Source organism: Acomys minous (assembly GCF_964271855.1).
Source record: "Acomys minous genome assembly, chromosome: 8".
In the NCBI taxonomy this organism is placed as follows: Eukaryota; Metazoa; Chordata; class Mammalia; order Rodentia; family Muridae; genus Acomys; species Acomys minous.
In genome coordinates this window covers 41,264,484-41,292,200 of record NC_140489.1, presented here as the reverse complement: position 1 = coordinate 41,292,200, position 27,717 = coordinate 41,264,484, and the positions used below count along the sequence as shown (strand labels likewise).

General features: G+C 44.7%; 1 protein-coding gene across 5 annotated transcripts in view; it reads left to right on the top strand.

Annotated features, from left to right (window-relative positions):
* The window catches only part of SYNE2 (spectrin repeat containing nuclear envelope protein 2), a 311,925-nt gene that overhangs the window by 157,718 nt on the left and 126,490 nt on the right, over positions 1-27,717 (top strand). For all 5 annotated transcript variants that reach the window (XM_084791617.1, XM_084791618.1, XM_084791619.1 and 2 more), the window contains exons 48-57: positions 2,037-4,140; positions 5,507-5,829; positions 8,776-8,920; positions 10,150-10,368; positions 16,461-16,726; positions 18,604-18,772; positions 20,597-20,752; positions 23,490-23,630; positions 25,515-25,697; positions 26,368-26,505. In XM_084791617.1, the coding sequence (XP_084647743.1) occupies positions 2,037-4,140; positions 5,507-5,829; positions 8,776-8,920; positions 10,150-10,368; positions 16,461-16,726; positions 18,604-18,772; positions 20,597-20,752; positions 23,490-23,630; positions 25,515-25,697; positions 26,368-26,505 (3,844 nt within the window). The remainder of the gene's footprint in view (positions 1-2,036; positions 4,141-5,506; positions 5,830-8,775; positions 8,921-10,149; positions 10,369-16,460; positions 16,727-18,603; positions 18,773-20,596; positions 20,753-23,489; positions 23,631-25,514; positions 25,698-26,367; positions 26,506-27,717) is intronic.

Genomic DNA, 27,717 nt, shown 5'->3' with positions numbered 1-27,717 from the left:
CTCCCTTGCAGGCCCAGGGTGCTCCATTTTATGCTGCAGAAGGATGTCAGGACTATGACGTCATGCATGGAGAGCGAGCCCATGTTGGACGCTGGCTTAGTCTGTCTGGGTTGCTCTAATAAAATGTCACAGACTAGGTGGCTTTGGAACAGCAATTTACTACGGTTTTGAGGTGGGGAGGTCCAAAGGTTGAAGATGCTGACAAACTTCGTGTCTGGTGGATCTCCCCTTTAGTTCAGGGATGTCAACCAGCCATGTCTTCTTCCCTGGGTAGAGTGAGCGGCAAGGCCCTTCCCTGGGGACAGGAAAGGGGTTTGGGGGTTCCTCTTAGCCACTCATGTTCATAAAGGCTTCACCTGCATAGCTCCATCACCTCCCAAAGACCCCACCTCCTGATACCATTATGTGCTCACCTAGCTTTCAACATAAAACATGTGCACCTGAGACCCTGTTTCAGAAAAGCAAACAAAGGGCCTGCAAGTTGGCCTGGTGGGCAGAGGCACTTGCCACCAGGCTTGGCAATCTGAGTTTGGTACTAGGGACCTAGGTGGAAGGAGGGAACTATTGCCCACACAAGTGTCTTCTACCCCATAAATAAATAAATACATGTTTTTAAAAAGCAAACAAACCTCAGCAAACAACAACAATAAAATAATTTGTTTGGGGAAAGCATAGGCATTCAAACCATAGCTGAAATATATAAGAAAACTTTACTGTATTCATATTCTCTCTCTCTCTCTCTCTCTCTCTCTCTCTCTCTCTCTCTGTATGTGTGTATGTGTGTGTACTGTGCACTGCTTTACACATAATTTATTAAACAATAGTGTAAATATATTACATACATATATTGCCTTGTACCAATATAATTAAATTAGCACATATTGAATATTACATATCTTAATTATTTAATTTAAATATAAATTAAAACATTTAAATGGGGGGGGGGTCAGTAAGATGGTTCTGCAGGTAAAGTTACCTGCTGCCAAGCCTGATGGTCGGAGTTCAATTCTCTGAACCTGTGTGTCTTGATCAGGATTTCTATTGCTATGAAGAGACACCGTGACCATGGCAACTCTTATAAAGGAAAGCATTTAATTGGTGTTAGCTTACAGTTTCAGAGGTTTAGTTCATTATCAGCGTGGCGGGAGCACACAGGCAAACATGGTGCTGAAGGAGCTGAGAGTTCCACATCTAGACGGTCAGGCAGCAGGAAGAGCAGGTGGGTCACTAGGCCTGGCTTGAGCTCCTGAGACCTCAGAGCCCGCCCCCCAGTGACACACTTCCTCCAGCAAGGCCACACCTACTCTAACAAGACCACACCTCCTAACAGTACCACTCCCTAGTGGCCAAGCATTCAAAAAGCAGGAGTCTGTTGGGGGGCATTCCTACGTAAACCACCACACTTTGTAAAGGTGGAAGGGGAGAAGGACTCCACAAAGTTGTCCTCTGGCCTTTCCATGCACTCTATGGCATCAGTCCCCCACCCCCATCACACAGAAATAAAAATAAACATATCTTTCCTTTGGCTTTGAAAATAACAAACAGGGGGCTGGAGAGATGGCTCAGTGGTTAAGAGCGCCGCCTTCTCTTCCAGAGGTCCTGAGTTCAATTCCCAGCAACCACATGGTAGCTTACAAGCATCTATAATGTAATCTGATACCCTCTTCTGCAGATAAAGCACTCATATGCAATAAATAAAATTTTAAAAACTTTTTTAAAAAAAGAAAATAACAAATGGTAGATATATAGATCTTAATGTGCAAATACTTCTCATCATAAAGGGTTGTTTTATGCTTATATCTAAGTCGATTTTGTTTTCAGTAATATCCTTTAAAATAATTCTACATTCAAAAGATGAGATCTTCTTGATGGAAAGGAAAGGTGATAACAAGGGCTTTGGAGGCCGTGTTAGCTGCTGTGGTATCTTAGACTAAGCTTGGGGAAAGGTTGGTTTTCCATTTGCAAAGCGTTTTTACACACAGTTCTCCTTTCTTTACTCCTCTCCCTTTACTTCTCTATTTTTATTTTCTTTCTAGAGGCTCACTGGACAGTGCAACCTATCTGGGCAAAATCAAGATGTTCCTGGAATCCGTAGAGAAAGAAAAAGGCTCTTTGAGCAAGCTTCACGTGGACTGGGCACGTTTATCCAGCCACCTGACGGCCGCGGATCAAAAGCTGGTGGAGAGCCAAACGAAGCAACTTGAACGTGGGTGGGAGCACGTGGAGCAGCTGGCTCACAGGAAGTGTTTTCAGCAAGCCACAGAGCACAGCGAACTCACCTGCCTCCTGAAGAAGGCCCAGGACATTGAGGTTTCTCTGCATCAGCGGCAACAGCAGCTGAGGCTAAGTCTGAACATTCCTAAGCAACAGGAGGGGGGCGTGGACATGCTCGCTGCGGCCGCTGAGCTCCAGGCAATCAAGTATGAGTTTTCCGGCTTAAAGCGGCAAGCTGAGCTTCAGATGAAGAGACTTTGGGGAGAAAAGGATAAGAAAACTCTGGAAGATGCGATAAATAATTTGAATAAGCAACTGGAGGCACTGGAGCCATTGAACCGAGAGGTAGAAAATCAGATTAAGAAACTTGACCTTAAGAAGAGGCTAAAGGAGACCCTGTTGTGGGTCAAGAACATGTTGGCGGAGCTCGGCGCCCCCATTGCCCTTCTCCCCGACGACATCCTTTCTCAGATCAGAAAGCGCAAGTTGATTCACGATGGCATTCTGGGTAAGCAGCAGGCAGTGGAGTTGCTGGTGGACGAGGTCGGAGGCATCACTCCCGGCCTTGAAGCACGTGAGAGTGACGGTTTTAATACTCTCCTGGAGGATTTACAGAGTCAATACCAAGTGCTGCTTTTAAAATCAACTCAGAGGTCACAGGAGCTAGAACTGAAGTTGGAAGAGAGAAGCAAATTGTTTGCGATTATAGGAAAGGCTCAGCTCACGCTTAAACAAAGCGAGACCCTGATGGTTCCCACGAGGGAAAGAGCCTCCACGGAAGCTGAGCTGGAGTGTCGCCGGGCCATCTTGACGGCATCCCAGCAGCAGCTGCGAGACGTGGAGAGTGCAATCGCAGCGCATCTTCAGGAACTCACAAACGCCTACAAGGATGCAAATGTGTTTGAGAGACTGTTCCTGGATGACCAGTTAAAAAGCCTCAAGACGAGGACCAGCAGAGCCCAGAGGCTCATTCAGAATAACTGTAGCGAGCTTGAACACAAGATCAAGTCTTACAGAGGGTTCTATGAAAAAGCAGCCGTGCTTCAGAAAGAGCTTGAGGCTGTCCAGCATGGTCCACCTCTCCCGCTTCACCAGGACCTGAAGCAGGATGCTAAAGAGGAACTCAGTGATCTTAAAGACAAGCTGGCTGCTATCCAAGGCAGTGTCGCCCAGCTGTTGACATCTGAGGAAGTGTTTGACGCTAATGAGCTAAGCTGGGATAGCTCCCTGCTTGAACAGTTACAAACCCAGGTGTTTGAAAGGGAAAGGGAACTGGAAGAAAAAATTAAGCAGCTGGACACGTTTTTCACAGCGCGCGACAGGTACCAAGCGTTGCTAAGTAAGATAGGGGCTGTGGATTTGCAAATTAAGGAAAGGGCCGAATCGCTGCGGCAAGTCCCCAGCATGCCGCCAGAAAGTACCTTGCTCAATGCACAGATTTTGATTCAGAAAATTGAAAAAGCAAAATGTTTGCGTGATGAGATAATGAAGAAATTAAGCAAAAGTGAGGCTTTTGACGACTCGTTCAAAGAGAGTGAGATGCTGCAACTAAAGCTAAACGCAGAAGAAAATGCCAGGCTTCGCGAGGCCCTCCAGAACCTGATGCTAGAATTGCAGCAGAAAGGAGTGGGTGAAGAGGTATTCCAGGATAAACTAGAAAATTCTCTATGCGTTCTAAAGCAAATAAAGTCTCGGCTACAGCAGCCTTTATGTGTAAATTTGGGGATTCAACATATTCAAGACGAGAAAGAGACTTGGGAAGCATTTGGTGAGCAAGTTCAGGCAGAGGTGTGTGTTGTTAGAGCCCTGAGGGTCACTGAGCAACAAAGAGAAGAAAACGCTTCCGGGACCAGTGGCACGGAGGCCAAATGCTGTGACATGGAAGGTCTTCAAACGGAGCTTAGCAAAAGCATTGATTTACGCACAGTAAGTTGTCTTTGAAGTTAGGCGTTTAAGGCAGCGATCCCTGCTGGTTGTTTTGGTCCAGTACTTGTACAGGCAGTGCAGGTTCTATAGGAGAAATCACTGTAGGAAGGTCACGAGCCACTTTATCATGTTGACTCATTTAGTATCGGACTTCAGCGCCTCATAAATTAGAGAAAGATGGAGTTGATATCTTTGCTTCCCTCATAAGCACCATTGAACTCAGAACAAATTTTTAATTAATTAATTAATTATTATTATTTTTTTAGTGATTGGTAGTGAAATGATATGGAGTAGAAGTATGGTGTAGAAGAAAGGACAGCAAGTGATAACTAATGTTTATTTAGAATTTACATGGTGCTGGCAGTTGGGGGTAGAGGCTGTTATTGTTAGCCTTGTTTAATGGAAAATCGAGGGCTCATGACAGCACGCTTGCCTAGCATGTGCAAAGCTCCCAGGTCCAATTCCCAGCATTGGGGGAAAAAAATAAAGTAAGAAAGTTGAATCCCAGAAACATGTGAGGTAGATAGTGATAAAAATCAGGATTCAAATAGACATTTGTCTAAGTCTATAGCAGGCATCCTTAATTTAATTTAAACGTAAGGACCATTGGCCAAATCCTGCCCATAGTGCTTAGTTTATAAATAAAGTTTTATTGGGGCACAGCTGTGTCTATTATTTATGTAATGACTTCAGTCTGTAGAATGGGGAAACTTGCTTCATTTACTCAAAGAGTTAGTATTAGCTACTGGGGGTGAATGCTATAGAAATGTAAAGTGTGCTATTTAAATGGTTTTGTAAGAAATTCTAATACTTCTTTTGCTTTTAATAGTTTGGAGGAGCACTCTATATGACTCACCCCACCCATGAGTAATTTGACTAGAGCTGGCCAGGAAGCGCTCTTTAAATTCACTTGCTATTTTCATGACAAGACTGAGGTGTAGGGACATTCAGTGATGTGCCTGAACTGCAATTGATGGCAGATAAATACTATTCATTTGAAACACAAGAGATCTGGCTTTTTGGCTGCTTTTATGTGTTGATAGATATTAAAGTTATAGATATTACGTACAATGCTTTATTTAACTCATAGCCTGGTGCCAGAATTCTAGGGTAGGAATTATATACCAGCTGGCAGGATTAGCGAGATGCTATTTTAAATTTGAATTAGATTTCTTAGAAAATACGACTTTTTTTTCCTTTTAGTTACTCATGTTTAAATATTAACGGAATACTGTAAAACCTGTGAGAATTGAGCAGCCAGCTCTCCTAGGACTCAGAGAAATGGGTGAATGCATCGTATTTGAGAATAGCAAAAATCCCCCAAGCTGGGAAATTGTCTGACTGTGTTTAATCTCCGATTCACCAGAGTGCCCTGAATGATGCCTGTGAAAGCATAAGCCGCTATGACGAGGTATTCACCAGGGCAGTGGGGACCGCTGCGTCCCTGGAAGCCATGCTTTTGTCGTATAGAATAGACCTTCACAATCCCAGAGAATCACTGGAGCCGGCGCGTTGTAAGCAAGAGGAATTGCAGTTGGCAGTCGCCGACTTACGGAACCTCACGGAGACATTGGGGGCTGTCTCTAGCCCGGAGGCCAAAGAGCAACTTCAGTGTGCTCTGCAAGCTCTGGAGTCCAAGAACTCAGCCTTGAAGGCAGGGCTGGAGGCCCAGGAGGCTGAGGATGAAAGGTGGGTTGCCTGCACCTTCAGGTAACAGGACCTCGTTTCTCCTTGTCTTTAGAATTCACGTGCACATCAGAGAAAATCTGAAGATGGGAAGGTTTAAAATGTCACCAAAGAAAACCATGTTAAATGCTGGGCGTGGTGGCGCACACCTTTAATCCCTGCACCCAGGAGGCAGAGGCAGGGGTATCTCTGTGTGAGTTCGAGGCTAGCCTGGTCTACAAAGCAAGTCCAGGACAGCCAGAACTACAAGAGAAACCCTCTCTCGGAAAACAAAAAACAAAAAACAAAACAAAAGAAAAAACCTTTGGGCTGGAGAGATGGATCAGAAGTTAAGAGCACTGGCTGGTCTTCCAAAGGTCCTGAGTTCAATTCCTAGCAACCACATGGTGGCTCACAACCATCTATAATGAGATCTGGGGCCCTCTTCTGTCCTGCAGGCACACATTCAGGGAGAACACTATACAAATAAATAAAAATTTAAAAATCTTAAAAAAAGAAAAAGAAAAAGAAAACCATATTAAAACTTTAATCAACTTTAATTTTTTTTAGTATTTGATACATATAGTACGATATATAAAATGTGTGGATAGTATAAGAGGTGATGACAGAACAGACATCTTTCTTTATAAGCAAATTGTCCAAGATAAACCTCATTATATTGAATTCTCTCATGGGCTCTTCCTTCTCCCCTTATTAGGGAATCATCTATGCCCTAAACTTTATATTATTGTAATTTTTTCTGTATTTAGGTCCTATCCTTATAATGTTTGTTCTTTTGTTCTGTAACTCCATATTTTTCAAGCTCATCACTTTGACTGTAAGATTCAGTCACATTCTTCTCCACAGTACACTTAACTAACTGTTAAAGGATATTTGAATAATTTCCAGTCTCTTATATTGAGCAACAGTGCTTCTAGGAACATGTGGAAGTGCAGGAGCCTTCCTGGGGTATGTAAGGGTGTGGTAGCCCAGGGCACGGGGATACATATTCTAATTGTCCGACTCCTTGTTGGCACTTGTCATGAAACAGTAAGGGAGGGCTGGAAGATGGCTCAGCATGTAAGACTGCTTGCTTTGTAAACATGAGGACTTGAGTTCTAATCCCCAGAACCCACACAAAATGTTGGGCGTGGCCTCTTCACGCACCTATAACCCCAGCCGTACAGGCGTAGAGCCAAGAGGATGGATGGGCCTCGATGGCAGCCAGGTTCAATGAGAGTAAACAGAGAATGATCGAACAGGCCACTAGATGCTTCCTTCAGCCTTCACACATGCACACAGCATGCCCCTCGGTCTACATATGTGTGCATACCTTGTGAACACACAGAGTAAGAGCCTGGTGGTGAGGTGGCTCAGTCAGTATCGTGCCTGTCATGAGAGCATGAGAACCCAGGGTTTGAATCACCAATAGCAACTTAAAACCTGGCTTATATCTGTAATCCCAGGATCCTCGAAGCTCAGCGACTAGCCAACATGGCAGAATCAGTGAGGCTCAGATTCAGTGGGAGGCTGTCTCAAAAAATAAGATGGAGAGCAGAGAAGCCACCTCATGCTGACGCCTGCCGTTCACCTGCCCGTGCTATGCTATTTATGCATGCGTGAATGCATGCATGCTCTCTCAGTCTCTGTCTCTATCTCTCTCTGTCTCTCTGTCTCTGTCTCTGTCTCTCTCTGTCTTTCTCTCTCTCTTTCTCTCACACACACATACAAACACACACACACATACCCCAAGTGTAGTGTGTTTCTGTTTATTTTGGTTTTGCTGCTGTTTTAAAACAAGCCTCATGCCTCAAACTCACTATGTAGACCAGAGTGGCCTCAAACTTAAAGTGATCCTCCTTCTTCGGTTTCCTTGGTGTAGATATTAGGGTATCAGGAGTTCAGGAGTGAGAGAGTTTTATTTTAAGGTAGCTATTACATCATTTTTTATTTTTACTAGGGGTTACACTCAAGGTCACATATCTGTTTTGCATGCACTCTACTATGGAACTATACTCTGGCTCCCCCAAACAGAATTTTAAATTATTCTCAGTAGAGGACTTAGTTCCTACTTAACATGTAATTTTATAGTATTTTTAAAATACATCACAATTAGATATAAATTATCTCACTTTATTTTTTTTAACTATATAATATCAGTCCTTTTCCTCATTGTAACAATGTATTTTATATTGTAATCACAATACACACACACACACACACACACACACACACACACACATATATATATATTTCTGTGATGACTTGTGGCAATTTACTTAATCATGCCTTTTGTTAGATACTGTCTTTTTGCTGTTTTAATTAATACTCTCATGAGTAAAAGGACTTTACTATGCAAATGATTTTGTCATGATTCTGGTAAATTCTTTATATGTGAGATTAACTCCCTAAAGCAAGCAGTTGAAGACATGAATCCAAATGTGGACATTTTCGCGATTACATTCCTTTCTCCAAGAATTCATTAGAATAGCATAAGGACTCTCTCTCTCTGTGTCTCTGTCTCTGTCTGTCTGTCTGTCTGTCTGTCTGTCTGTTTGTCTGTCTGTCTCTCTCTCTCTCTCTCTCTCTCTCTCTGTGTGTGTGTGTGTGTCTGTGTAACATTGTTTTGAGGGCAACTGTATCTACCTGTTTAAAGCCATATGTACCTTGAATAGTTTAAAAAAGAAAAAAAAGTGCTGGAGAGATGGTACAGCAGTTAAGAACACTGTCTACTCTTCCAGAAGTCTTAAGTTCAATTCTCAGCAACCACATGGCAGTTCACAACCATCTATACTGGAACCTGACGCCCTCTTCTGGTGTGCAAGTGTACAGGCAGATAGAACATGCATACATAAAATAAATAAATAAATCTTAAAAAGAAAAGAAAAAGCAATCTCCATATATATATGTGTGTGTGTGTGTGTGGAATTAATGATAAATATTAATATTTTTTTCTAACTGCCTCTTCAGGTCCCTGGAGAATTACAAATGCTATAGAAAATTGAAAGAAGAAATTTGCTCTCGGCTCAGGAAAATGGAGACAGATCTTGGACAGTCCATGTCCCCATTGCCCAGGTCTTACAAAGAAGCTTTAGCACGCCTAGAACAGAGCAAGGTAGATCATAGTCTGTCGATGGGCTGTGATAGACCCAGGAGAGGCTGAGCTGGGGAGGCGGGGCATGACTCTGACCCCTCAGGTGACCAGATGCAAGGGGAGATGCTCCCTCCACACCCCACACCTGCCCATCACCCACCCCCCATCCCCCCATCCCCCATGGCATCCTGCCCTGGGGACCGCCTTTCGGAACCTTCCCTTTCTTGATGTTTTCAGGTTATTCTACTAGATCCACAACAGAGTTGCGTCTCTCAAATTTATGTTTATTTGAGACGGCGGCTCCTGTATCCCAGGTCCCTTCTGCCTCTGTTCCCTTCTGCCCCGAGTGCTGAGGTTGCAGGCATGCGCCTCTGTGCCTGGTTTTACCTTAGTTTTGTTTCATTATTTTTGTACACACAGTAGGGCAGGCACTCTACTCCTTGGCTACATCCCCAGCTTGTGAAACAGTTTTGGGTTTTAGAATCTGGGGTGCTATGTTGTTATGCTTTGGGTTTCTTAGTTACTTATTTATTTATTTGTTTTTGAGGCAGAGTCATGCCACGTAGCCTAGGCTGGTCTTGAACTTGCAATCATCCTGCCTCTCATTGCTTGGATTAAAGGCGTGAGCCATTACTCCTGTCTTGTCGTTAAAATTTGGACAAACAAATCAGAAACTTCTAAATGTTGTATTGCTAGTTGATGTTTTCTTATCCTGAACGTTTTGCTTCCTGCCACCACACATGTACTTGGTCCTAAATTCATGCAGAATAGAATGCATAGATTATTCTCAACTTGGCCCTAAGTGACTTTCGGAATCAAGAGCTAGGTCCTGTCATAGTTTCAGAATATTAAAATTGCCAGGCACTGTGGCTCATACTTATAATCCCAGCACTTGAGGGGACAAAGGCAGGTGGATGGCTATGAGTTCGAGGCCAGCCTGGTCTACAAAGCAAGTCTAGGACAGCCAAGGCTACACAGAGAAACCCTGTCTCGAAAAAAACAAAAAAGCAAAAAAAAAAAACAGCAAAAAGGAATATTAAAATCCTGAACTGGCGAGGAGTGCTGGTTTACACCTTTAATGCCAGCATTCAGGAGGCAGAGGCAAAAAGGTCTCTGAGTTAGAGATCGTCAGGACTACCTCCTGAGGTGTGACATTAAAAAAAAAAAATCCTTAACAGGGCCAGTCTTATGAGTTATATTTCAGACAAGATTATAAACCATATGTCCTTCCTGTAACTTTCTCTTATAAGGCCCTAACCTCAAGTCTCCTATCAACCAAAGAAGACTTAGTGAAACTCCGTCAGGCCCTCAGATGCCTGCGATGCAGGTGCACAGAAAATGATGGCGCGTGTGTGCTCGGAGTGACCTCTGCTCTGTGGGAAAAGTGGCTGAGTTTGATGGAAGCTGCCAGCGAGTGGCAGCAGTGGAGTGGGGAGCTGAAGAGGGAGTGGAAGTTCATCAGTGAGGAGGTGAGTCTTTGCTTTCAGCACGCCTGACCCTGCAGCTCCCAGCGACGGCCTGGCAGCTTCCGTTGCGCTCACGGTACAGCATCACATAGACGCTTCTCGCGACCCTCTGTCCAGGTCAGGCCTTACAGAAGGCTTTGAGAAAGTCTTCAGCTTCTTTCATAGTAGTAGCGCTTCTTGAGATATCCCATAATTCTCACTGGAGACCCTGCTCTCCTTTCAGAGCCTTAATGTGGTTTGTGGGGATCTAATTCCGTTCCAGGCTTGCACAGCAAGCACCTTTACCCTCCGAGACAGCGTGTCAGCCCTCAGATAATTCTTACTGAGAAGGTGACTCTTTGCTGGGTAAAGCTTTAAAATCTTCGTTGTGAAGACGCGTTAATCCTTAAAAATAGCTGCCTTTGCATTCAGTACAGTAAAGGTTAGAACTGAGTAATTTGCGTTGAAAACTGACTAAATTGGAAATCAGTGCCAATTGTTAAGTATGGAAATTAGTTCTGGTTGTTAAGTGTGGGCTTAAAAATATGAGATGGTATGCTTTCTGAAAAGAAGACCTCTCTGACATCCGTCAGTCACACATGATGGCTTAGTCATGACTTTAGGGCTTATGCATTACCTATATTAAGAAAGAAAATGAAAAAAATCACAAGAAATTGTAGTATTTGTTACTCCTTCCATAGTGCCATGGATAATTGAAGTACACATCAGAATATGTGTTGAAAATTCTCTTTATTTCAGAATTTCTGGTGAATTTTTTGAAGATGGAACTGTTCAACATTTTCCCATTCACCTACTTAGAACTTGGTATTCTTGAAATCAGTGTCATTTCAAGGGTACAGGTGGGGCTTATTCAGTGACCAGTCTCTTGGATATTCAAGCCCTAAGAAATGCTGTCCTTTATACTTTTGTTCAGGCTGCTAACAAGAGTGCCTTAGGTCCTCAATGACACCAATCTCTGAGCCCTACACTGTCCTGAGAAACCACTTCAGACATGTAGCCTGGATCCTTGCCTTAGCCTTGGGAAGGAACTACCGTCATCATCTGATACATAGGGAAACTGAGGCACTGGTTGATTCTTTCTTTTCTTTCTTTCTTTCTTTCTTTCTTTCTTTCTTTCTTTCTTTCTTTCTTTCTTTCGTAGTAGCCCAAGAGTCCCAACTGCAGGCTGGCCATGAGGCAAGGCTCTGTTGGCTGTGCTGGAGTTGAGCTCTTCCTTACAGTTATAACCTTGCAGCCCAGCTGCAACCTTGTACCTCGTAGGCACTTGGTAAATATTTGTAGAGGGAGGGGCATGTATTCAGATCCACATCTAGGCTGATGTCTCAGCTTTCCCTGTCTCATCACTACTGTTTTATATCCATTTGAAGCCATATCAGATTAATTTAAATCTTTACTCATTTAATTCTTCTCACCATAAACTTGTTATGTAGCTTTGGATGACTTGACCTTCTAATCTTTCTGCCTCTGTGTCCCAAGTGCTGGAGTTACAGATGTGTGTCACCACACCTGGTTTATGTAGTCTGGAGCCAGCGCTTTGTGCCTGGGGCTGGCATTCTACCAACTGAGCTGCATCCCCAGCCCACAAATGCATTTTTTCAAACAAACAAATAAACAACATGGTTTTTTTTTTTCAAGACAGAGTTTCTCTATGTACCCTTGGCTATCCTGGACTCGCTTTGTAGACCAGGCTGGCCTTGAACTCACAGCAATCCGCCTGCCTCTGCCTCCCGAGTGCTGGGAGTAAAGGCGTGCGCCACCAACGTCCAGCCAAACAACATGTTTTAACAGCAGTACAGCTGCTGAAGTGAGGGAGCACTTCACCATGCGCCTAGCTTACATCTTTCATCCTCGTGGAGGGTGATCCGCAGGCAGACTGCCAAGCCATCTTCAAGGGAGCAGCCGGGCCTCTCTGCTTGAGTCCGTTGCAATTGTGTCTCCCGAGTGTTGAAATTCCCTTCTGGAAGGAGAAGGTGTGACTGTTGACATTCCTCCCGGGGAGGAGCTGGTGGAGAGGGTCATTGAACCCCCACCGGAGCATCCGCCATTTTTCTCAGCCATTTCTGTAGTTTTCTACCCTAACTGCTTGTGTCTTCCAGGTCCAGGGGAGGAGCTGGAGTGTAGTGTGTAGGCTGGGGAGGGCTTGGGGGAAGGGGAAGGGGCTCTGTCTGTGTGGTGACCCTGAAGCTGTCCTCCAGGCAGGGTGAAGACTACCCTCCAGCATGGGCTGCTTTGGGGTCAGCCAGGCTCCTGTCAGCAACCCTTCACGCATGCTCTGTAAGTAAGCCCAATAAACCCTTTGGGTCCCCAGGGCGAGCTTTTGTGGAATGGTACTTTGGCTTGCTATTAGGACTTAGGGGAACAGGGTTTTCCTCAGAACCTGGTGGGGGGAGGGTGGTACCTGTTCACATTCCTTCTCCAGAGAAGGAGTTTTAGCGACAGTATGTGAATTCAGTGAGACTCAGCCGTGCTGAGTGCCTGGATTCAAACTTACATGCTCTGTTTAATCACTGAGCGGCCAGGTTAAGCAGTATCTGTGTATGTCAACTGATGGATGATTGTGTGGGTGTGGGTATGGACGTGTGTGTTACTGGAGATCAAATCCAGGGCTTTGTGCATGCTGAGCAAGCACTCTGCCACTGAACTGCATCTCCAGCCTGGCCGCCTTTGTGCCACGGTGAGAAAATACTCTGACAGGAGCAGCCTAAGGGAGGAAAGGTTGGTTTGGGCTCAGGGTGCAAGAGTATAGTCTGCCATGGCTCCTGACGGCAGGAGCTTGAGGCACGTGACGTCATATGTGTGGTGAGGAAGAGGACAGCGACAAATATTGGTGCTCAACTAGATTTCTCCTCTGTATTTAGCCCAAGACCTCAGCCCAGCGAAGAGTTAGGGTGGAACTTCCCACCTTAATGGAATCGAGATAATCCCTCATAGGCCTGCCCAGAAGTTGTCTCTGATAACTCTAGACCCTGTCAAGTTACAATCAGCATTAACCATCCGATAAGTAACCAATAAAAACTATCTGTTTTAAAACAATTATAACCCTTCACTGTCATCTTTATGGAATAAACAATTTGGGTAGGGTATATTTTTTAAAAACTTAAACATTCATTTTATACATTTCTAAAGTCAAAATCAGTTTACCTTTTTGGTTTGACATCTTTCTCTTTCAACATATTTTTTAGCCGGAAATGTACTTGATATCCTAATTAGCTTCAACTGTCAACATTAAAACAAAGCCTAGAGTCATCTGAGTAGGCCTCAGTGGAGGAATTTTCCAGATCAGATTGGCCTGTAACGAGACTGTAAGGGATTGTCTTGATTGAGATTTGGTGAGGTGAGCCCTGCTACGGGTCTGGGCTGTGTCAGAAAGGTTAGCTGAGCGTGAGCCTGGGAGTGAGCCAGAGTGTGAGCCAGCGAGGAAGAAGCTTCGTCTCCTGCCCTGGCTTCCGTCAGTGATGGACTATGGTCCTAGAAGTGTAAGAACAGATCTTTTCCTTTCCCAGATTGTTTTTTTGTCAGAGTGTTTTTATCACAGCAGCAGAAAGGAAGCGAGAACGCCTGCCTTCTGGAATAATGATTTTATGCTTTGGTGGTCACAATGTGCTGGGGCCATGCCATTTCTTTAGAGATAGTTGGGGGTAGGAAGCCGGCTTCTTCTCATACTGCTGAGTCCCAAAGCTGTTTCCTCATTCATTCCTATTTATTCAGGTCTCAAGATGTTCACTCTTCTTCTTCTTCTTCTTCTTCTTCTTCTTCTTCTTCTTCTTCTTCTTCTTCTTCTTCTTCATCATCATCATCTTCTTCTTCATCATCATCATCTTCTTCTTCTTCTTCTTTTCTCTCTCTCTCTCTCTCTCTCTCTCTCTCTCTCTCTGTGTGTGTGTGTGTGTGTGTTACAACTATGGTTCACTTCTATGAAGGGTTTTTTGTTTTGTTTTTTAAATTTTTTGTACTTTTATTTTATTTCATTTTTTACATATACATTTATATTATTACACATATATACAGTAGATTACCTATAGCAAGAAGAACCATGATACAATCAGGAATTATATAAATGTTACATTCTTAGTTTTGGCTATTTGTATTTGACAGCCTTGAAGAAGACATCTTTCCTATCTTGGTGCGTCTAAAATTCTGATAGTAAATCAACGAAGGGTTTTATTAGGATTTTATGTCCAAGGAAAGTCACCAAAGGCTATAGAGACTTCCAAGGGAAAGGGCCGGTACATATTATGCTGATTGTTTTCCTGACATTAACAATCTAGCGTGAAGTCTGTGGAGTTCTGATCAACACATGTAATCACATGACTACCAACAAAATAAAAATGTAGTGTGTTTCCATCATCATTGAAAATTCCCCCCTGTGCCCTTGGTGTTCATTTTTAGTCCTGAGAAGGGTTGTTTTGGGTAGATGGGTGACAGTTACCCCTTCACGAGTTGAGCATTTGCCTGGCTGCTGGTAAGAAGATCTCTCTCAGGCTTTCCTTTCCAGTCCTGGCCTTCTAGCTGGGCTTGCCAGCAGGTGATTTATTCTGGGAAGTGTCACCAGGTGGTAGGAAGGAGAGCTGAAACAGAAAAGGCCTGGGCTGTTGGCTGTTTCATGCTCTTTGGGGTCATCGATTTCATCATTTATGGTCATTGCACCAAGTGAAGCCACACTAAGTTCTGGGTTCCGGACAAGGCTCTTTCAACCCCATTAATTTTTAGAAACCTAAGATCTGCCATTAGTCTCTGTCAGGAATGCAATTCCTTTATTAGCATTCTGGGTTAAGCAGGAAGGTGTGATTCGGTCTACCCCAATTCTCTAGTTGAGGTGTGGCTGCCTGCCTGGGAACCAGGACTTCCAGCTGGACCACGGTTTCAGACAGTGGGAAGCATGGACTTAGTCTCTTAGGAAGAGAACAGTCTCCGTCTGCGCTAGGTATATTACAGCATCTGGGGACCCCACCACATCCTGAGCCCAAGTGGCAGGACAGCAGACACCACAGCCTGTTCCTGATGCTTTGGCTCATTTCGCCCCCTAGAAACACTGCTGCTGATGGATTTGAACAATAATCTGAAGTGTGTCATATATTACTTCCACAACCCAAGTAACCCCATCCCTTGGTATCTCTTTTTGTTAGCCATTGAAAGATTGGCCAACGTAACCTTCACACTGGTCAAGAAGTGTGCCTTAGACTTTGGGGAGCCCAGAAGCTTATGATAGTTGATGTTGGGGCTCTTGCCTTTTCATAGGTTTCATTTGTCACCCTCTGGTACATCCAGGGCCTTGCTCACCTTTTCAATTAGCACTGTGCTGTAAGTAGAGTTGTCTGGTGTGGTATCTTATAGTGGCAAGATGGGCCACTGTTTGAACAGAGTTAGGACAGAACGGTACGAGTGAGTCTTGTGGCTAAAAGGAATGGGCACAGGGCTTGGGGGCGGGGAGCAAAGAGCCGTCTTATTCAGGAGCCTTCGAGGCTGTTTCCCATGTCTTTTTTTCTGAGTCCAGAGCTTGTGGAATACCTAGTTTCTAGGTAGGTGTTGTAATAAGTTACGTATTTCTAAGTTTTATACATACCAGGGGTTGATAAACACAACTGGTTCAGTAATCTCAGTGGCTCTCCCTTTGGAAAGCATCAGGTTCATAACAAATTGCCAGCCTTAGTTTTACAGCATGATACAGGCCTTCAAAGTGAAAGAAGAGACTTGTAGGAAATTTTCCACATCCAACAGTTGCCAGCCTCTTGGGGTGGGGCCATTCCAACTACCTCATGCAGATCTCCTGTGAACACTGCTCAAACCAACAGAGTCCTCCAGGGGAAATAAGTCACTCTGCTCAGTAGCATTTCCCCAGCCTGTTCACAATAGGTTTCCTTATCTAAATCACACATCTACAGGGGCAGTAGCTGGGGCTACGGGATTCTCAATCATAGAGGGCTAATATTCCCAGCTATGTTGAACAAAATAATGACTTTAAACCAGGATGCGGCATTGGGAATACTTTAAAGAGATGGTATACAAAAGCCGTGCTGGCCAAGGTAGGTTTCAGATCTCAAAAATCAGATCTCAAAATGCTTTCTCTTTCTCTTTGTTGTTATCCATTCAACTAGATTGAACGAGAAGCAATAATTTTAGAGAATCTTCAAGAGGACCTTCCAGAAGTTTCCAGAACAAAGGACGCAGCTCCCACAGAGGAACTCTGCCAGCTGTCGGACTTTCTATGCCAGCACGAGGAGAGCGTGGAGAAGCAGCAGCTGTTGCTGGCCCTGCTTCTTCAGCGTGTAACGAGTATCCAGAACATTCCTGAAGGCAAAGCGACTGTGGAAACCATCCCCGTACTTGAAGAGATTAGGTCCATGCATGAGCGGTGCAACAGGTGAGAGGCATAAGGAGATTATTAAGGGAATGATTTTGACAGTTTCTGTTCAAGTTAGAGTATATAGATACATACATATACATATGTATGCATGTATGTATATATGTGTGTGTAGATAATAACAAATGCTACCACAGAATCAGAACCGATGGGTACAAAGGGGGCGGAAGAGAATGGTTATAATGGAAACTTACACATTTCCCATGCTGATTTTACTTTGTGAACTGCTTGCAAACTTTTCCCCTCAAATTTTGTATTGTTTCACATTTTAGTAATGCCTACTGAGTGTAGGAAATTTTGAGAATGGGAAATTATAAAGACCAATGTGGAAGTCTACTTTAATCTCACCAGGCGGCAAAATAGCCCGCCAATCACCCTTTCCTTGCTTTTCACTGTGATGACTGTTTTGTGCTCTGCTGAATCGGTTCTCAGCAGATCGTCTTTGTCTTCTGTGCCACTCAGTGTCAATTGAAAAACATACCTGTAGAATAGTCTGTAATGTTGAGCTGTCATAATATGTTCAAGCAAACCCCCTTGAAGATCTTTTAAATTATTTACAAGTTGATTGTGTTTCTTGTAAAAGCCACAGCAGTGGATATACTCGCGGCAGGAGGAAAGCAGCAGGTTTTCTCTCTACCCTTAGTCACTTAACACCCCCAACTGATGGTGAGGTTTTCCTTCCCCATTCCCCCAAGGATTTCTTAGTTGGCAGTCACTTGAATTTCTACAGTTCAGTTCTGACATGCTCTCTCTGCCCAAATTCTATGCTTTGAGCACTGGGTTTCACCACGCTGTCCCTGTTACAGATGCTGCTGGGCTTCTCACTGCCTGGCCATTGGAGTTTCCTCCAAACCTTCTTTAGTAGCTCACAGAACTCAGGGGACCACTCAGGCTTGTTGATTTATCAACAGGAGATATAGCAAAGGATACAGATAAAGAATAATGTGGCAAAGATGTGTGGGTCAAGGGGCATGAGACTGGGACAGCTTCCCTGCCCTCTGCAACACATGCCCCTGTGGGTACTGCTCCTGTGCAGCAATCAGTCACTCCGACCCTGTCTGTTTCCATGCTTCCGGGGATTACATCACTTAAGTGGGCATACCATGGACCAACTCAGCCTTCAGGGCCTCTCTGCTCTCTAGGGGCTTGGGAGGGTGGTGATGGGGAAGGGCGGTGTAGATGGTTCCAGCCCTCCCATCACATGGTTAGCTCTCGTTGCCGCCATGAGGCTATCTGCAAGTCACCAAGAGGCATGCTCTGTCTCAGGAATGAGGCCTAAGGTCAACGGGAAGAACAGATTTTTTTTTCCAGCCAGGTGTGGTGACACACCCCCTGTAACCTCAGCATTTCTGTGGAGTAGAGGCAGCAGGATCGCAGCACGTTCAAGGCTAGCCAGTGAAGCCCTGTTTTTTCAAAAAGAGAGAAGAGAACAAGGGATTTTGCAGGGAAATAAAAAAGATTCCCCACCCGAGACCTGGAGCGCAGAAACCAAGTGTAGATTCCTATTGTGTTACCACTTGACAGACACCAAGTAGTTCTCGGGAAAGACGTCACCACAATGCACAGTCGCCTCTTCAGGAAATGGCTCAGCGGAAGAGAGGTGGACTGGTGAGGGTTGTCTGTTCTGAAGAGCCCACCTGTGGCTGTTGACACATGTTGTTTCATTTGGGACAGATGGAAGCTAGTGATGGTAGTTGGACTATGCAGAGAGGACACACATGGAGATGAAGGTTTGGGGAGGCTGTTGATTGGCTGTATTTTATGTATGTTTGATAGTTGGTGTATAAATCAGTGAAGACTGGTACTTTTCTCCCATGGAGGAAAATGATAATTTTTTTGTGAATTCTTTATGCATTCTATCTTGATTCTTTCTTCAGGCTTCTTCAGGCAGCTCAAAAGAATAAGGACTCGGTCCAGGCTGAAATCCAGGCACGGCGTTCATTTATAAAGGAAATAAATGACGTGAAGCATTTATTTGAACACATCTCAACTTCTTCCCAAAACTTGGCAGTGGAAGGCCCTCCAGAAAGGGCAGAACAGTTGGAGGTAAGCGAGAGGGAAGGCTGAGCCTGGTCCACGGTCTTCTGTTCAAATCCTGGGGCAGAGATGACTCACTAGCTAGAGTTGGAGAGGTTGGATCCAGGGAGTCCGGGTGGTAGGTACCCAGGGCCTGTGGCACGCTGTGTGCAGGGCCAGGGGAGAATGGGCATAGCTGAAAGACGGAGCGGAATGGAAGCCATGCTGGGAGACAGGTCACTCCGAACTACACAGCCCTGTTTTTCACGATGTTTCAAGTGCGTTTGGTGATCACACACGAGGAATATGCCAGACTGCTTCTTTGGTTTGGGCATGGTGTCTCAGCTCTGCGAGGCGCTGTGTCTACACCAGAGGTCACTGTGAGAACTCACTTCTTCCGAGTGACTTCTCTTCCTAATCTTAGTCCAAATATGTCTTTGGGAACTTTTTAAAGAAAGTCTTTTTTTTAGTTTAATTTTTAAGGAGTTACTTATTTTATGTACAGATATAATATTAAATATTAACATTAAATATTAGTATTTTATGTATATGAATGTTGTGTACCTGGTGCCCATGGTTGCTAAAAGGGGCTGTTGGATGCCCTGGAATTGGAGTAATGGATGGTTGTGAGCCTCCATGTGGGCACTAGGAACCAAATCCAGGTCTTTCTTAACCATTGAGCCATCCCTCAGCCTCTCTTGTGTGTGTGTGTGTGCGTGCGCGCGCGCGCGGAAGCAAGCAGAGATGTTGGATCTTCTGGAACCGGAGTTACATTTGGTTGTGGGCCGCCATGTGGGTGCCAGGAAATGAACCTGGGTCCTCTTAACCACTGAACAGTCTCTCCAGCCCTGACTCTGGGGACTTTATACAAAAGTCTCATACTCTCTCATTAACCATGGAGCCCTTGGTCACCAACGTCAAAAAGGGAAAAAAACCTACTGTCACTCTTGAAAGTTTTCTATGTGGAAAAGCCATTGTCTCCGTGTGTAGCTGTGGGCTGAGATTTGTTGGTCCAGCCTGGGTGGAAAACAGGATGCTGTCGCCACCAGCGGCTGCAGCACATTGCTCTTTGCCTTCCCCTCTCTGGGCGTGTCTGTCAGCTGAGGAAGGAGACAGGAGCAGGTGTAACATCACCACGGGCTGAGTGGGAACTGTTCCTGGGGCTGGACTCCCCGTGCTGCTCTGCAGTCACTAGAGAGCTAAAGGACACAAAGGCCCAGAAAAGTCAATACGTGGTTTGCCACTCAATCTTCGGGAAACTTTCCCAAACAGATGAGTTTCTCCTTTATAATTACTGCAGGAGAACGCAGATCAGATTGTGTTTCTAGGCCACAGCCAATGGGCCATTTGTTCACAATGCTTTTATCTCCTGAAGCCTACATTTTTTACCAGGAACTGGAACCCTCCCTTTTGAAAGGAGCGGGGCTCTGCCTGGCTGTCTAATTACATGAAACAGACACTTTTGCTTCAAGCATGGGGCTCTCAGTGGCCTTGACTCATTATGATGATAATGTAGGAAGAAGTAGAAATAGCAACAAGTTAGTAACAATTCGGAAACTTCTGGCTGCTTGTTGCTTTTTAGCTGACTGGCTGCAACTGAGACCCAGTCACTCTTACAGGCGCCTGAGAAGCAGAGGCTGCTCTGATGTCTGTCTGACGAGCTATTAAGGTCAATTCTTACAAATTAGAAAGCATCATCTCTGCTTGAATCAATAGGGAAGGGAGTTGCCATGTTAAAGTTGGCTTATTTAAACCCAAGGGACGCTGTAAATCTGCTTTCACTTTTTTTTTACGGTACGGGCTGAAACTTTTTCCCAGGTCCTGTGAGTACTGAGACTCTGTTGATGGTTTTAGGAGCTGCGAAGCGTTCTTCAGAAAGGCAAGCTGACTTTTGAGAGCATTATGGAAAAACTGCGTATCAAGTATTCCGAAATGTACAGCATAGTCCCTGCGGAGGTGGAGTCCCAGGCGGAGGAGTGCAGGAGAGCACTGGAGGATGCGGAGGACAAGGTAATGGCGATGCGTGTGTGGTGCGGCTGTGGATGAGGTCGGGCGGATGGAAATAAGAGGACATCCGTTGATGTCACGTCTCATTGCTCTAGTTTCAGCTTTGACTGGTTTTATGGGGCTCATGTATTGAGTAATGAGATGAAGGTGCTTGAAGTAAAATTGCATAAGTAACAGATAATTTGTCTTTTTTTTTTTCAGATACTCTGTCTTTTTTTTTTTCACCAGTTGCCTTAGATGCTTAGTTTTCCCCCCTTAGCCATTTTAATCGTTCGTGTTATCTTTTACTTGGCTTCCTACTATTATGTTTTTCCATCATTATTTATTCTTAAAAATCTTTAAAAACTGGGGACATGTATAATATCTTGCTTTAACAAGTGTTCCCTAGAACATCTTGAAGGACCAGCCAAGGGCAGTACAAACATAGATTTCTTTGTTCACTTGGGTCAGCACTTCAGCACATGGGGCCTGTTTAGTGGTGATGTTGACGGAAGTCTCACAAAGCATCCTAGGCAAACCTTTTTACCTCAGAGTCCAGGTCTGGCCGAGGGGGTGCAAACTGTTCCATTTTGTTGGAAACATGGGTGCTTATCAAGACAGTTTGGTTGGGCAGCTCAGACCAACAGAACAAAATTGTGTTTGGTTCAGTGTTTGCAGGAGCATTTGCTGTTTTAAGCTTAGAATGCCTATGGTTTGATAAATAAAGCAGACTGCCACTAGAAACAGCAGAGAAAAACAGGGCTCTCTGTTCTTAAGGAGCAGCTGCTTGGAGGAGGTGGTTTTGCCTAGATGAGAGAGAGGTGGAGAACACCTTTGTTTTTAACTTGGCCCAAGAATAAAGTTGGTTATACTGTACACAGCCAACTATATAGATAGATAGCCTTTCTTATAAAATGGAAATACACACAAAAATCAGGTTTCAAACTCAGATGTTAGTACAGGTTAGGATGGCTCATGTCTATAATCTCAGCACACTAGACACTAATGCAGGGGACTGCCTGCCATGTACTGGAGGCCAGCTTGGGGTACAAAGTGAGACCCTATCTCAAACAAAACAAACAAATGAAACAACGAACCCCTCAGGTGCTAGCATGCGTTGTTAACATCTATGATAGATTTCTTAGACTATGTCATCTGCATAAAAGCATGCAATTTCCTAACATGTTAGAAAAGATATTTTGATTAGCACACTATAGCCTATTAGGACTTTTCTCAAGGACTGTTGTTTTTTTTTTTTTAAAAAGAGACTACTAAATATTTTGATAGAAATTCAGCTTTACTTACAATAAAATAAAACAGCCTTTCATGTTTAAGGCTGACGTTTTCCATTGTGAACTTGTATGCTTGTGGCAAATGAAACTGATTTTTATTGTTTCATGGCTCTCAAAGAATCAAACGGGTCTAGGCCACCACCACATGCAGCGTCATGCCTGTAATTCAGAGGGCTGCTCACCCCGCGTCGTGATCTTGCCTGATGTGTTCAAATGGTAATATGACTTTCAACCAAGAGAGTCACTGCCTGTATCAGGAAACTTCATTTATTTGGTACTATGTTACATGCACAACAACAGCAACAACAAATTAACGTAGGATGAAAGGCAGAGTTTATGGGTTCAGTGGTTAAGATCACTTGTTAGTCTTGCGGAGGACCTACATGGTGGCTTACAACCATCTTTAACTCCACTTCCAAGGGATCTGATGCCCTTTTCTGACCTCCTCAGGCAACAGGCATACACATAGTGTGAGTCTTACATACATGAGGCAAAATACTCATACATATAAAATAAAGCTAAAAGTATTAAATTGATATTTTAACAATGATCTTTATTATAACATATAGTCTATGAGTAAAAGTGTAATATGGAGGTCTCACCAGTCTGCTGTGCATGGATGGCGCTGGCCACATAGAGTCTGGGAACTGGAGTCTTCTAGGGTCCATTCCGCCAACACCTTGATGTGTGGGCTTGGCACGGATTTAACCGTTAGCCCGGGTTTCAGCCTCTACAAATGCATTCTTATCTGCACTGGGGTGGTTTCTGCCTCAGCTAGCATGTATAGTATTATGTGGATATTTTGTGGTTACTTATCAATGGTAGCTTAAAAAAAATCAGAAAACACATTCATCAGGCTTTTAGAAAAGCAATATATTCAATACTTCTACTCTTTCCCAGCACAAGTTATTTTCCTAAGAAAATTATTTAGATTTTTTTTTTTATGTGTTCAGAGGCTTAGATGGAGAAAACACACACCAGAAAGAGCAGAGCCATTCCATCCTTAAGAAGTATTTACTCTGAGGAGGTTTTATGGAGCTGGACAGGAAAGTGGAGATTACATTTAATTTAAATTAGCCTAAGAATAAATGTGGTCTACAGAGCTGTGTGGAAGATTTTCTTAGAAAGTTTGGCATCTCTGAGGAAGTCTTTTCTCCTGTAGAAATTCTTTCCTAGCAATCATTTGATGCTTCAGAGAGCCTCCTCAGTAATTCTTCCCAATAATATAAATTTTATTTATTTGAATAAAGTTATTTCTAGATTACATTGAAAAGGCCTGGAGTCATGGTTTGTTATAGGCCGCTTATCTGCCCTGTTTCTAGAACATTGCTGTATGGTTTGGAGTGCCTCCCCCGCACCCTCCGGCCCATGTTAAAATATTTAACAAGTCAAAAGAGTGAGTACTGTTTTTGATGTTTGAACTTGAGAAATTGTCTGCAAACCAACTGTGACTTTCTCCCTTGCCCCAGATGAGCACTGAAGTCTTGGAGAGTTCACCATCATGTGTCATGAGGAAGAAAATAGAGGAAATTAACAACGGGCTCCATTGCATTGAAAGAATGCTGCAACAGAAAAGCAGAAACATCGAGGAGGCTCAGGAAATTCAGAAGGTAATGCGCTCCTGGAAGCAGCTCCAGCCTTTGCTGCTCTGTCTCATCCCTGGACCCACGTCCCAGACATGAAGCACTTGTCGGCCCAAGATGAGTCTTTCGGATAGATCTGACGCTCCAAGAACCTGAACTGGGGCTGAGGATGCACCTCGCTTGATAGAGTGCTTGTCTGTCATGCACAAAGCCCTGAGCTTGAGCCCCAGGGCATCATGGTGCCTGTAGTCAGAGGACTCAGAAGGCGAAAACAGGCATCAAGGTCGTCCTTGGCTACATGGGGAGTTTGAGGCCAGCATGGGCTGAGGTCCTGTCTAGAGAGAGGTGGGGAGATAGATAGATAGACAGACAGACAGACAGACAGATAGATGATAGATAGATGATAACCTAAGCAGATCACTGAGGAATCGGTGATGAGCACAGAGGAATAAAAGGTCAGGGACATGGAATGGAAGCGTCACTCTCAGGTTTTGCTGTAGAGGCATTCACTTGTCCTGGCTCCTGACAGCCTCCCACTGAGAAATAGCATTCCCAAAAATAAAGGGACAGTAAGGATCTTACTGTGGAAAGACTGACATGAAAAGTGAGTCAGTTGGGTCTGAGCAATAGTTTTTCTTCAGATTGCCAAACACAAAAAACTGCAAAATTACTTCCCTTGTGGAATTGCTTAGGGAATAACATTTTGGGTAAAAGCGTAGATGAACATTATTCTGCCTCCACATCCCAAGTGAACAGCTGCCTGTGTATCGCCAGCTACACTTTTAGGAAGCCCTCTAACGTGATAGGGGCCTTCCAAAAAACTATATTCATGCTGGGCATGGTGTTGCACTCCTTTAGGTGGATCACTGTGAGTTTGAGGCCAGCCTGGTCTACAAAGTGAGTCCAGGACAGCCAGGGCTACACAGAGAAAACACTGTCTCAAAAACACAAACAACCCCCCCCCAAAAAAAAACAAAACAAATAGTAAAAAGACTGTAGGTCATTAGGTCATTATTAGATAGTCTATTTATTTATTTATTTATTTATTTATTTATTTACTTGTTGTTTTGAGACAGAGTTTCTCTGTGTAGCCCTGGCTATTAAAGTGTTGGGATTAAAGGAGTGTGCCACTGCCACACCTGGCCAGTCTTGGTTCTTAAGCAGAAGAACCGGATTTAACAAATCAGGTTTTGTTTTCCTAAGCTTGTTATTATACAAATATTAGGTCAGACTTGAAAATTTTACCTTCGAAATCTCCCTCTGCCCACATAAGCTCAGACTTGAATACAACCCATTGGTTTCTTGAGTCAAAGGCAGCTGCCAAAAGCTAAGGCGATGTTGAGAACTTTGAAAAACTATACCAATTCCCAGGCAGTAGACATTGTTGTTAATTTTATTTTTGCACTCAAAGTTATCTTCTGGACCCATGTACGTATGTGCACTTGTATGTGTACACACACACAGAGATAAGTCTAACTAGCCCTTTCTATTTTTATTTTATATGGAATTCTTACTGTCATCCAGGCTGGTCTCAAATTCCTGATCTTAGGCAACCCTCTTGCTTTAGTCTCCTGTGAGCTGACACCAAAGGACTGTGTCATCACACCCTGCTTACATGGCCTTTTTAAGACCCACTGTGGAGCTTCTGGCTTGGGCACATTGAAGGCTCGCTGGGCCTTGTCCACTGCTGGTCATCCAGGCCTTCCTGTCCTGCGATGGCTCGGTTGTACTGAAGCGAATACGGTTAGAATTAAGAGAGTGATTCTCGCCTTAGACAATGAGGGCCTGTTGGGTGTGAATTAACAGCTGTGTTCAGCTGTGGTGTTGTCTTGGCATTGCCAAATGTGAGCGCCACATGTCCTTACCCCCATGGCATCTTCGTTTAAACCAACTTAGCATTTCCTTCTCCAGAAAATATGGGATGAGCTCGACCTCTGGCATTCCAGGCTGAGCGAGCTGGACTCCGAAGTTCAGGACTTCGTTGAGCAGGACCCAGGACAGGCTCAAGAGTGGATGGATAACTTGATGGCCCCTTTCCAGCAGCACCAGCAAGTATCCCAGAGGGCAGAATCCAGGACCTCGCAGCTCAACAAGGTGCAGCCACAAAGCCTGATAGCCACATCCGTAGCACAGTGGTTCCAAGTAGGGCTTAGACAAAGACAGACACAGGGTGACATTTGGAGGCAGCCAGTGGTGTCATGTGGCCATCGAGTCTCCCCCTTCCCTAGATGCCATAGTGAGACCACAGCAGAAGTCCAAGCAGTTGTGATTCCCTAAGTACCAAGGATGGGCAGGTAGGGCACTTGCTGTCTCCATAGCCTGAGGAGGGAGGTGCCATTTGGGAACAAGGTCCTTTTGTACTCCTAAAGAGTGGCTGTGTTTGGTGAGTTCCAAGTGTGACCCATGCAGGACAGGATCCGGAAATGGAATATGATAGGACGGGGCCCGAACTTGAGGAGAAAGTGCAAGTCCTGTGTTCAGAATGAGGCCAAGATGGGGCTAGGCTAGTTGCAACACTGACTGGGAACTTTTTAAAATCAAGGCTCGCGGGAACTCCTTAAACCCTTGCTACCTGCGGAGGACAAGTTGGAAGGTTCTTTACCTGGAGCAGCTGGGCGTGTGTCCTCAGCCAGGAAAGACCCCCCCCCCCAAAGGCCTGGCATGTCACTGACCAGCAGTACTTAGGTTCCCACTCAAGGGTCAGTCCACCCAGTAACTACCTCCCAACAAGCTTGCTTCCCATTTCGCACCCCCTGCCCCGCAGGCCACGGTCAAGATGGAAGAATATAATGACCTTCTGAGGAATATAGAGGCGTGGCTAGAAAAAACCAGTTGTTTGCTGACCAACCCTGCCTGCTATGACTCCTCAAGAACCCTCAGCCACCGTGCCAGCACCCTTCAGGTAGGACCTCCAGGTCTCTCTCCAAGTCAGAGAACCTACAGAGTGTACAGGGGACTTCCTGATTAGCAGCATCTGGGCTGGTAACTAATCATTTGAGATGCATCCTTATCACTAACGATGCCAAGACCCAGAGGGAAGCTTGGGGGCAGTGGCAGACCTGAGATGGGGCGGGGCTTGGAAAGCAGGTTCTAGGTCTTCTTGTCCTAGGGCATGCCTCTTTGAATGTTATAGTTGTATGTTCCATGGGCCTCAGTTTCCCCCATCTGTGCGGTAAGACCATCACAGTAAATGGTGTTGATGGTTATGGCTCATAGAGTTCTAAAACGATAACCACTTTTCTCCTTCCCTGGGCACAGGATCTGTGTGATCCCCTCTCTCCCGTGTTCAGGCAGGAGCGAGACTAAGATGAGATAGCCACATTGCTCATTAGCTTATGTCACATGGCCAAGGCAGTGAGACGGCCATTCTTGTGGAGGAACTATCAGTCACAAGCACTTGCCTTATTCCGAGCAGCAGTCTATAGAGAGAGTCTCCTGCTGCCCTGAAGACCATAGCCACCATGTTGAGAGGACTGTGGGAGCAGGTCTCCAGCATGGCTTCTAAAAGTTGAGAGCTACCTCTAGCTCCAACATCTGCCCTGTGTCCGACAACCAACATGTCCGGCAACTGACTATCAACAGCTTAAGTGACTCTGGAAGAAAACCTGTAAAATGTCTCCTGTGTCCTAGCTTGACCTAGAGCTTGCCCTGTGTGTGGCTGGCCTTGAACTTCTGATCCTTTTGCCTCCCTGGGCGGAGATTACCTGCATATGCCACTTGGCTTTGTTCACGTGGTGCTTAGATTAAACCCAGGACTTCATACAGGCGAGGCAGCCGTTCTACCCTCTGCATTACATACAAGTCCCCGTGTAGATGGAGTGATGCTTATATGTTCTTTGACATATGTATATGATGGTTTGGGTCATTTTCACACACCCCCATTTACCCTTTTTCATCCCCTTCACCCTCCCACCGAACCCCTTTGTCTTCCAACAAGCCCCTCCTGCATTCATGCTTTTCAAATACAAAACAAGCAAGCCTAGCACCTGTACTCTGGTTCTTAAGAAGTGGGCAGCTCACTGGAGGTTATGCCAGTGAGAAAAGTGACGCCCCTGCCCCCAGCAACCACTGACATCCTCTCAGGCAGGAGAGAGACCTTCTAAGCCCCTCTGCC